At 38.3% G+C, this 12,218-nt stretch overlaps 1 protein-coding gene across 2 annotated transcripts in view; it reads right to left on the reverse strand.

Moving 5' to 3' along the window:
- Positions 1-12,218, reverse strand: part of PSMA8 (proteasome 20S subunit alpha 8) — a 41,790-nt gene that overhangs the window by 26,813 nt on the left and 2,759 nt on the right. For both annotated transcript variants that reach the window (XM_025886742.2, XM_025886741.2), the window contains exon 2: positions 930-1,056. In XM_025886742.2, coding sequence (XP_025742527.1) covers positions 930-1,056 — 127 coding nt within the window. The remainder of the gene's footprint in view (positions 1-929; positions 1,057-12,218) is intronic.

Raw genomic sequence — 12,218 nt, forward strand, 5'->3', positions numbered from 1 at the left:
ATATGCAACAACTTGGATGAATGGCAAGGGAATTATGTTGAACAAGAAAAGCTAAGATGAAAAGGTTATATATCACAGGATTCTATTCACATAACATTCTCAAAATGACAAAATTATAGAGATGGAGAAGAGAATGGATTAGTGGCTACCAGAGGTTAGAGATGAGGAAGAATAGCATGAGGTAGTCTTGGGTTGATGGAAGAGTTGTGTATCTTGATTGTGGTGATGGTTACATGAACTTACACATGTGATAAGTCTAATAAAACTACACACACACATACACATGCAAATGAATGCATATAAAACTGTTTAAATCTGAATAAACTCTGTGGCTTGTAACTGTCAATTTACTGGTTTTTGAAGATGTTACCATTGGGGGAAACTTGGTAAAGGAGACTTCCCTGTGTTTTGTTTTGTTCTGAAAGATTATTTTAGAGAGAGAGCACGCGCAAGCGGAAGGGGTAGGGAGAGGGAGCGAGAATCTCAAGCAGACTCCACGCTAAGTGCGGAGCCCAATGCAGGGCTTGATCCCACGACCTGGAGACCACGACCGGAGCTGAAACCAAGGGTCAGAAGCTCAACCCACTGAGCCACCCAGGTGCACCCCCCGTTTTTTTTTATGACTTCCTGAATATCTATAATTATTTAAAAATAAAAAGTTTAAAAAGAAAACACAGCTACCTGAAGTTATAATTAAGATACTATAATATGTATCTTTTAACATTTCTGTTTTATCAAAACTAATTATCAGAAATCCATGTCTATAGAGATGTGATATTCCAGAAAAGACAGGGTATACTGTTTGTGTTAAGAAATGGAGCATATCTCCATGTGTTGCATAAATGTAGCAGGATGATTGTAGGAGGGGCCAACTGTGTTACCCGACTACACTATGATACTCTGTATTATTACTGTAGTTCCATAAGTACCTGCAAAAGCCATGCAAACATGGTCATCAAGGGCACAAATTTTCCTCACAGTTCTTTCATCTTGAAGCTTGGCAACAGATTTTTTTTCTACTCCAAGCACAACTATATCAGTACCTCGGATTCCAACCTGCCAAATGATTAAAGAAAACATAATGTCAGTTTTAACATTAAAATGAAATTATTCTAACACATGACTTAGAGGAAAAGGCTTTTCCTTAACTGTTCAATAAATGTGAGAAAAGTAGACTTCCAAGAAAACAGCTGCATAGGTATGGGATTACTAGAAGTCCATTCTCCAAACCCAAAGCAAAGCAGACAAATACATAGAAATTGGAAGAATATACCACCAATGCTGAAGCTACAAGAGTGTCCTAAACTCAAGCAATACATCTGAAGAAGTGCTAACTAGATAGGTAATAATTTTAACCAAAATGAAAGGAAATGCTGGAAATCTATATGGATTCCTTATAGAATGGGCAGTACTAGTAGTGGTGGTAGCAGAAGTAGTATAGAAAATTAAGTAGATAAAATTCTGAAAGCTCTCCCATGTATCTCACAATCTGGAGGGATAATGCTTGGGGTCTATAAGCCAAGAGAAAGACCAAATGCCTTCACTCCAGTTCACTGATCAATAAAACCTCCATTCAAACATGAATACAACAAGAAGAATCACTATTGCTCCTCCCTCTATCCCTTCCCTTGGGAGTGCAGTGGGAAAATGTCTAAAGAATAATGTATAAGGATAGTAGTTCTCAAACTGGGACTTCCGTGGAAACATGTCTATATTCTCAGGGGTTCAAGAGTAATAGATGAGAAGTTTAATTCTGTATTACACTGGTGATCTAAATATTTTGATACAGGTATTTGTGTTTATGATTGCCTTCTAGCCAAGTGTGATATTAGTACTAATTATGCAAATCGGTGGGCTCTGAAATAATATCATTGAAGTAGAAATACAGAACAGATTAAATACAGAACTAGACCTGAGATTACATCTTTCTTTATTTCTTTTTTTTTAAAGATTTTATTTATTTATTTGACAGAGAAAGACACAGCCAGGGAGGGAACACAAGCAGGGGGAGTGGAAGAGGGAGAAGCAGGCTTCCCGCAGAGCAGGGAGCCTTGATGAGGGGCTCGATCCCAGGACCCTGGGATCATGACCCGAGCCGAAGGCAGACGCTTAACGACTGAACCACCCAGGCGCCCCAAATCTTTCAATTAAATAAAACTTAAGACAATTTATCAAGGCTTTTGCTCTTACTGTTCTCTCACTTCATTCCAGTCTGTCAATTTATCTGATAGGCCTTTACCTAATCATCCTATCTAAAACCAACAACTCTCCCTCAACATTCCCACCTTCATCTAAGAGACTCATGTTGAACTTTATATCCTACAGGTATTATGCCTTCTTATCAAGCCAAGGGACATTATAACAATATAACATCTATTATGAGTCAAGAAAATCTCAATATTTTCCCCAAGTTGTAATAAATGAAATTAATTGATCACCACATATATAATAAGTTTTATAATTCTCACCTAAACAGTTTTGAATTAATAAAGAAATTAAAACTTCTAACACAGACTATCTAGAAAATGTTTATTTATTTATTTATTTATTTATGTATGTATGTATTTATTAAAGATTTTTTATTTATTTGAGAGAGAGAAAGAGAAAGAGAGCACAAGCAGGGAGGAGGAACAGAGGGAGAGGGAGAAGCAGACTCCCTGCTGAGCAGGGAGCCTGATGCGGGGCTCGATCCCAGGACCCTGAGATTATGACCTGAGCCGAAGGCAGACCCTACACCGACTGAGCTACCCAGGCACCCCTAGAAAATGTTTATAATGAAAATCCTAATATCAAAATCTTTTGTATGTGGGTAAAATTATTCTCACAAGAAAATTCATAATCTTGTTTTATAAAATCAAATAAAAAATTAATTATGAATTCAAGAAGTTCAAGAAGGAATAAAAGTATTTAAGCTAAGCTTACAAGGTGAATAAGAAAAAGCAGAAATTAATGATTAGGGAGAAAACAATAAAATTGTTAAGTAATACCAACAGATAGTTTTTTAAATAATAATGAAGAGATGTCTCAGTTAATCTAGCCAAGAGGGGCAAAGTGTAAAAATTACATAAAATTGTGAAAAACCAAGAATTTAAAAATTATAACCCTAAGTTAACAAATTTGAAAATCTGAGTGAAAAGGATGACAAACTAGAAAAATTTTAAACTGCGCATGCGGACTCAAGAAAATATAGAAAACAGAGTCTCTCTAACAAACATGAGATAATTTCAAAAACAAGTGTCATGCCTAGAAGGTTCATGGATGAATTTTTCCTGATTATCTGTTATGGGTAATTCCTACATTATTTAAATTATTCCATGAATGGGACACCTGGGTGGCTCAGTCAGTTAAACCTCTACCTTCAGCTCAGGTCATAATCCCAGGACCCTGGAATTGAGTCCCACATCAGGCTCCTTGTTCAAGTGAGGAGCCTGCTTTTCCCTCAGCCTGGTGCTTCCCCTGCTTGTGTGCTCGCTCCCTCTCTGACAAATAAATAAATCAATCCTAAAAAAATCTTAAAAAAAAATTATTCCATGGTACAGATCAAAATGGAAATGTTCCTAACTCTGTTTTGGAAAGCTATGTAACAATGTTAAAATCTGGCAAATAAAACATTTTCTAAATAAAGAAAAGTACTAATGATTTTCACTTAGGAAAGCTCATGTCAAAAAAAAAAAAAAAAGGAAAGCTGATGTCAAAAAATTCTTTTTTTTTTAGCTGATGTCAAAAGTTCCAAACAAGATATTTACAAATAGAATCTACGAATACAGAAAAACAGTAATATTCCATAAACAGTTATGGTTCATTCCAGGAATTTTAGGAATGTCAATAAAAGTAAATCTTTTAATATAAATGTTACAGGGGATAGTGAAGATCTGTTATTTTTGACCTTCTGATAACAACAGCACTTCAATTTTTCTTGGAGAAATACTGAGTCTTTGGCTGGGGCTGTAATGCAACCCAGCCTCATCAAACAGTAAATCCCTGAAGTTTTACTGAGGGGCGCCTGGGTGGCACTCAGCCGTTAAGTGTCTGCCTTGGGCTCCGGTCATAATCCCAGGATCCTGGGATCGAGCCCCGCATTGAGCCCCGCATCGGGCTCCCTGCTCTGCGGGAAACCTGCTTCTCCTTCTTCCATTCCCCCTGCTTGTGTTCCGTCTCTCGCTATGTCTCTCTCTGTCAAATAAATAAATAAAATCTTAAAAAAAAAAGAAGTTTTACTGAAAATGTTTGGAAGACAGGATAATTCTTTACCTATTGATAGGAGCCACTCCTTAGGGAGGTCATGTCTCAGAGTGAAAGTAATATGTAGAGGAAGCAAGAGATGGAGAGGAAGCTAGAAAAGAGGAAAGGAGGGAAGGAGAGACAGAGACATACCAGTTCTGGGGATATCATTTAAGACCCTAGTAGCCATATAATTGAGACTAAAAGGAAGGTTTACCCCTGCTCCCTTTGGGTACTTGATTCGATACAGTTGGCCCTTGAACAATGCAGGGGTTAAGGGTGCCAACTCTATCCCTTTGTACAGTTGAAAATCCGTGTATAACTTCTGACTCCCCAAAACTTAACTACTAATAGCCTATTGTTGACTGGCAGCCTTACCGGTATCAACAGTTGATTAACACATATTTTATACATCGCATACTGTATTCTTACAATAAAGTAAGCTAGAGAAAAGAAAATACTAAGAAAATCATAAGAAAAAAAGAAAATCATAAGGAAGAGATATACATTTATAGTATATTGTAAAAAAATTCGAGTATAAGTGAACCTATGCAGTTCAAACTCATCCTCAGTTTTTGTTTAAATCAGTTGGAGTTGTGTTTCTGATGTTTGCAACTGAAATAGTCCTAACTAAAACAATTGAATAGTATAAAGTCAATGACAAAAGCTACAAAAACATTTGATAAAATTCAACATCCACACCTAGTTTAAAAACAACACTGGAAAAGCAGGAAGACTATTTGTGAAGACTATTTCATAACTTGTTTAAAGTATCACAAAATTGTGGTATCTCTCCCGATCAGATGGGGGTTCCTAAATGTGGGGTGACAATTTGGTAGAAGCCGGTGGCGCAGATGGTGAAAGAATTCACCTGAAGCGGAACAAAGGAGATAGAATTTTACTGAATACACCACAAGGGAGAAGCAGGCAGGACAGCAAAGAGGCTGTCTGCCAGAAGGCAGCGGGTGGGGGCTGGATTTAAAGGGGGAAGCGAGGGGGCACCTGGGGGGCTCAGTCTGTTAAGCGTCCAACTCTTGATCTCAGCTCAGGTCTTATCTCAGGGTTCAAGCCCCATGTTGGGCTCCACACTGGGCGTGGAGCCTACTTAAAAAGTAAATAAAATAAATAAAATAAGGGGTTCCTGGGGTGGCTCAGTCGATTAAGCATACAACTCTTGATTTCAGCTCAGGTCATGATCTCAGGATGGTGGGTTTGAGCCCTGCATCAGGCTTCACAGCACAGAGTCTGCTGGAGATTCTCTCGCTCTGCCCCTCCTCCCTGCTTGAGCTCTCTTTCTCTCTCTCTCAAATACATACATAAATAAAATATTTTAATAAAATAAAAAATAGGAACAAAAAATAAAGAGGGAAGGTGAGGAGGTATGGGGACATACGGAATTTTCCCTTTTTTGGTAACTGTGCCTGGTTTTAAGTAGCCCATTGGTTAGTTATGGCCTATGGATATTTAGAGATGGGTTGCTTGATGGGCCTGTCTGTATTCAGCCAGGGGGTTGGAAGTCACTGTGGACCCTTTTGCCTTGGTTAGGTTTCCATTGCTCAAGTCTGTTGTTGGACTCTACAAAACTGGCAGCCAGAATCATCTGAGAAAATGAGTCACCATCCATTCCACTTGTTAAGCCAAAAACCCAGTTGTTATCCTTTATAGCTCCTCTTCTCACACCATCCATTTCCAACCAACTACCTTGTTTTTGTCCATTTTACCTACACAAGTTATCCAACTTCCCAACAACACTCTAATACAAGCAACCATCATTTCTTGCTTGGACCGTACAGGACTGCATAGCCTACTAGGTTTTCCACTTTCTACCTTTGCTCCCCACCTCTCCATCCTCCCACCCCCATCCTGTACTGCCACCTAGTCTCTACGAGGCTGCCGGGGTGAGCTTTTAAAAACATCAGTAGGGTCAGATTACTCTTCATTTGAATATCCCTCCACAGCACTCTGCTGCACTTAGAAAATCTTTGTAAGGTCTTTAGTCTTGCTTATAAAGTTGGGACAGATCTAGCTCGTGCCTATTTCTCCAATAGTATGTCATTGTTATTCACCAAACTCCAGCCACATTACCTTATTTAGAGACTTTTTCAAGCACAATTCTGTTTCCCTTGGCTGAAATTTCACATGTAATATTCCCTCTGCCTGGAATGCTTCTCTTCCTATTTCAAGTCTCAATTTCAATTTCCCCTCAAGGAGTCCTTCTCTATTATTCTTTAAACAACAACCTGTTCTGTCCTTTCAGTCAGCACATTTATAATTATTTATTTATTCATTATACTTGTCTCTCCAAATAGTATCTCTGAGGGCAAGGAAACAATCAGAGGAATCTAGAAAGTGGGATGCTCCACTGAACAATTAACCCAGTCTCTTCAAGAAGTCAGAGCCATGATAAAAGAGGAGATGCTGTTCAAGAATAAAACAGATACCTAAGGGCTAAGCACAGTACACAGACTTTAGATTCAGACTCAACACAATTACAAAAAGACATTTTGTAAGCAATAAGTAAAATCAGAATGTAGACTGTTACAAAATATTAAGGAGTTTTTGTCAATTTCATTAGGAATGATAATGGTCTTAAGAGACAACTTTATTTAAATGATGAAATATCTTGTTATCAGGGATTTATTTTAAAATAATAATAGATTTTGGAGCGCCTGGGTGGCTCAGTCGTTAAGCATCTGCCTTCAGCTCAGGTCTGGTCCCAGGGTCCTGGGATCTAGCCCCACATCAGGCTCCCTGCTCTGCGGGAAGCCTGCTTCTCCCTCTCCCACTCCCCCTGCTTGTGTTCCCTCTCTCACTGTGTCTCCCTCTGTCAAATAAAATCTTTAAAATAATAATAATAATAGATTTAAATGTAAAATGCACAACTATAAACTTTTAGGGAAAAATTTTGGGATCTGGGCAAAGGGTTTTTAGACTTAGCACCCAAAAATATGAACCATAAGAGGAAAAATTGTTAAATTGGGTCTCATCAAAATTATAAACTTTTGCTCTATGAAAGTCCATGAGAAAAGGATGAAAAGATGAGCTACAGAGACAGAGGAAATATTTGCAAACCCCATATCTGATGAAGAACTGGAATCTGGAATATATAAAGAACCATCAGAACTCAACAGTAGAAAAACCAATCCAGTTAGAAAATGGATAAAAGACATGAAAGACATTTCACTGAAGAAGACATACAGATGGCAAATGAGCACATGAAAATCTGCTTGACATCATTAGCCATTTAATGGCTAATTTAAAACCACAATGAGGTATCACTATACACTTACCAGAATGAACAAAATGAAAAATAGTAACACCAAATGCTGGCAAGGATGTATGGAAGCTGGATCACTCACTGCTAGTGGGGATATAAAATGATATAGCTACTCTGGGAAACAATTTAGCAGTTTCTTATAAAACCAAACCTGTAATTACCATAGGATCCAGTAATTGCACAGCTGGAGATTTATATCAGAGAAAAAACACTTATGTTTACACAAAAAACTGCTACAAATGTTCATAACATATCTATAAATAATAGCTCCAAACTGTAAACAACCCAAATGTTTTTCAACAAGAGAATAAACACTGTGGTACATCCATACTGTGGGATACTACTCAGCAGTAAAATGCTGGTACATTCAACAACTTACGTGAACCTCAAGGGAAATAAAAAGCAAATCCCAAAGGTTTTGTACTGTATGATACCATTTATATAATACTTTGAAATGAAAACATTTTAGAAATGGAGGACAGATGACTGCTTTGAGAGATGAGGGCTATGGATAGGAGGGTGTGTGGGGGCAGGGTAAGGAGGTGGGTGTGGGGATAAAAGAGCAGCATAAGGAATCCTTGTGGAGTTGGGACTGTTCAATATCTTGACTGTGGATACAAGAAAGTACACAGGCAATAAAATCTGACAGAACTTAATATCCACATGAATTAGTACAAGGGTTACTGGAGAAACCTGAATAAAATAGATGGGCTTGTATCAATGTCAGTAACCTGGTTGTAATATTGTGCTATACTTTTGCAAATGCTACCATTAGCAGAAAATGGGAAAAGTACACAAGGAATCCCTAAGTATTGTTTCTTTTTTTTTTAAGTTTATATATTTAAGTAATCTCTACACCCAGTATGAAGCTTGAACTCATGACCCTGATATCAAGAGCTGCATACTCTACCAACTGAACCAGCCAGGTGCCCTCAAATATCTGTGTATTATTTCTTACAACTGCATGTGAATCTACAATTATCTCAATAAAAAATTCAATTAAAATTATTCTATTGGAAAGAGGGAAAAGTTGGGGAAAGATAAAACAGATTGGTAGAATGTTGGTAATTGTTGGAGCTGGGTAATGGGTATACAGAGGCTCATTATGGTATTCCCTTTGTATCTTTGTGTGTTCAAAATATTCCATAGTAAAAAGTTAAAAATAAATAAAATAAACATAAAAACAAACAAACCTTGAATTTCTCTGCCGGCTTTTTCTCACCAACAATTTAAACACATGCTAAAGTCTCCCTTATCTTAAACAAAGTCTTAAAGACCACTTCACTTCAATCCCACCCCTCTTTCAACCTCTTCAAAGCCAAATATTGTCATCATCCTTCGGCTGATGGCAACGTGGTTTCTACCCCCACTCCTCCCAGAGTTTAGTCAAGGTAGACTACACACAGGTCATTAAAGTCCCTCATGGTTGTAGGTTATCCTCTACATAGTCCATTAGTCTATAGTCTACATTTCAGCTTTTCAAGGGAAGAGTACTCAACAATACTCATTTACTCGACCTTCAACATATATTTTAAGCAGAGGAGAGAAATGATGCACTTCAAAATTACTATCTCCAGTCCATATCAATCCCCTGAGTTCCAAACATGTATATTTACATATACTCATGCCTCACAGTCTCTGTACATCAGGAATCTGGACACAGTTTATCCTCTAGCTTCGGGTCTCTCACAAGCCTGCAATCAAATTGCCTTCTAGGGCTGCACTCACCTCAAGGCTCATGAGGGAGGATCCATTTCCAAGCTCACTCACATGGTTGTTAGATTCAATTCCTCACACATTGTGGGGACTAAGGATCTCAGTTCCTTGCTACATAGGACCCTCCATAGAGCAACCAAAAATGGCAGCTATGTTCCACAAGAATAAGCAAGTGAGAATGAAAGAGGGCGAGCAAGACATAAGTCACCATCTCTTTGTAACCTAACCTCTGAAGTGACATCCCATCACTTTTGCCTATCCGAATTCCTGGAAACAAGTCACTAGATTCAGCCCACACCCAAGGGGAGAGGATTACACAAGGGCATGAGCACCAGAAAGTGGGGATCACTGTACGTCATTTTAGAGGCTACTTATAAGGCTTCCATAAGCATCTCAACCTCAGCAAGTCCAAACCTCAATCCTTCAGTCAAACTTAGAGCTTCATGTTCCCTAAGGAAGTGGTGGGGCCATTTACTAAGAGGCTAAATCCAGAAGCAGAGGCATCATCTTTTATTCCTCCCTCTTCAGTACCTCCTACTCTCCTCCCCCACCCAATACCATCTGAATAATAAGCAAATTGTGTCAACTATACCATTAAAGTTTCTCTGGAATCTGCCTTTTTCTCCTTTCTGCCCCAACCCTTGTAAAAACTATTATCTTTCATGTGGATTGCTTCATAGACTCCTCTGTGGTTTCCCTGCTTCCAGTCTTGATATTATCCAATCCACTGACCACACTGGAGTCTGAGAAATCTTTGAAAAATAAAAACATGAGAAAAAGAAAAAAGAAAATCTGAATGTGGCATTCCTCTACTTAAATACTTGTACTAGTAAGGACCATTTCTCACTAAGCAAACTGAGACAGCACAGAGCTGGACTTGAAACAGAAAGATCTAGGGACTGTAATATTTACTCTGCATATTGGCCTTTCACTCTCTTAATACAGAGCAGCTGTATTTACAGGAAAAAAAAAAAAAGATGGCCACTGGCAATCTTGGACACACATCCCAACAGTTGTCCCAAAGGAAAAAAGCTACCACTATCTCTAGTTTAAAAAGTCCTAAGGATGGATTTGAGTCACATGCTCATCACTGTGTCCAGGAGGATAGAAACTAAGAATGATTCTACCTCGGTCATGTGAGTACCTCTGTGGTTGGACAAATGTAGTCTGTTTCTAGAAGGACTGATCCGTAATAATCTAGAGAATGACAACAGGCACATGAAAACCCTCCAAAGCCTCTTACTTCCTTAAAGTCATTCTATGATCCAGCCCCCCTTTCTAGCTTTATCTCTTCCTGGTTTTACATTGCTTCAGCAATCTGGAATGCCTTCCAATTCATAGAATATAGTTGTCTTTTGCTAATTGGTCTTCACATGCCATTTCCTTTGTCTAAAATACTCTTCCTTCTTTCCACTTTTCAACATATTCATCTTTTAGGTGTCTACTTAAATATTACTTCCTCAAGAGAACCTTCTTAACACCTAGAGTTCCCATACTACTCCCTTCTCTCCCCATTATAATACTCATTTAGGTCTTGTTAGGACTATTTACTTAATCATCTAACGTGCCTGCTAGATAGTAAGCTCTCTGAGGACAAGGAGTGAGTCTATCTTACTCATTCTGAAACCCTAGGACCCAGCACCATGTTTGGCATACATAAGTGTTCAACAAAAATGTCTTGAAATAATAAATGAAAGCGCCAGAAGAATAACAGACAAAAGTGAAAGGAAAAGTGAAAATGAAGGAATAGTAAATAATAATAGATATCTTTTATTAAATACTTGCTATGAACCAGACACTGTGCAAGATGTTTAACACATATTATTACCTCATTTAACTCTCTCATCAACCCTATGAAGCAGGTGCTATTTTGGTACCTATTTTACTATTAAAGAAACTATAACTTAGAGAAGTTAGTTGCTTTGCATGATATATACCTGGCTTCCATATTCATGATATGATGGCTTATTATTATACAAATATTTATTGAAGAAACTGCATGATACAATGCAAAGAGCAGAGGCTCTGGAACTAGAAAAAATTAAGTGTGAACATGGGCTCCATCACTTTCTAGCTGGTTACCTTCAGCAAGCTATAAAAGTTTCTGAATCAGTTTCCACATATATAAAAAGGGGATTAAATACTATACTTAACATTAATAACATACATAAAATACTTGGTACAAAAGAAATATTACTTAAAGGCTTACTTTTTAAAATTTTTTATTGTTATGTTAATCACCATACATTACATCATTAGTTTTTGATGTAGTGTTCCATGATTCATTGTTTGTGCATAACACCCAGTGCTCCACACAGAATGTGCCCTCTTTAATACCCAACACCAGGCTAACCCAACCCCCCACCCCCCTCCCCTCTAGAACCCTCAGTTTGTTTTTCAGAGTCCATCGTCTCTAATGGTTCGTCTCCCCCTCCAACTTACTCCCCTTCATTCTTCCCCTCCTGCTATCTTCTTCTTCTTTTTTTTTCTTAACATATATTGCATTATTTGTTTCAGAAGTACAGATCTGTGATTCAACAGTCTTGCACAATTCACAGCGCTCACCATAGCACATACCCTCCCCAATGTCTATCACCCAGTTAAAGGCTTACTTTTTACCCTGCCCCTCCACTGTAATATATCGTGTGGTAGAAATACAAGAGGAATTATGCTACCTAGATTCTCTCTTTTTTTTTTTTCAGATTTTATTTATTTGTCAGAGAGAGAAGAGAGAAGCAGCACAAGCAGAGGGAGCTGCCGGCAGAGGGAGAAGCAGCTCCCCCCCTGAGCAAGAAGCCTGACGTGATACTCAATCCCAGGACCCTGGGATCATGACCTGAGCCGAAGGCAGACACTTAACAGACTGAGCCACCCAGGCGTCCCTATGTTACCTAGGTTCCTGAAGATCTTACTATCCAGTTGGTGTGAAAAGACTATTAAATATACTTGAAATTAAAGTGAATACGAGGCCAAATAGTAGATACTCTATAATGCTATGTGGTAC

The sequence above is a fragment of the Callorhinus ursinus genome, unplaced genomic scaffold (genome assembly GCF_003265705.2).
Source record: "Callorhinus ursinus isolate GAN/ISIS: 27379988/994484 unplaced genomic scaffold, GSC_fseal_2.0 scaffold11, whole genome shotgun sequence".
In the NCBI taxonomy this organism is placed as follows: domain Eukaryota; kingdom Metazoa; phylum Chordata; class Mammalia; order Carnivora; family Otariidae; genus Callorhinus; species Callorhinus ursinus.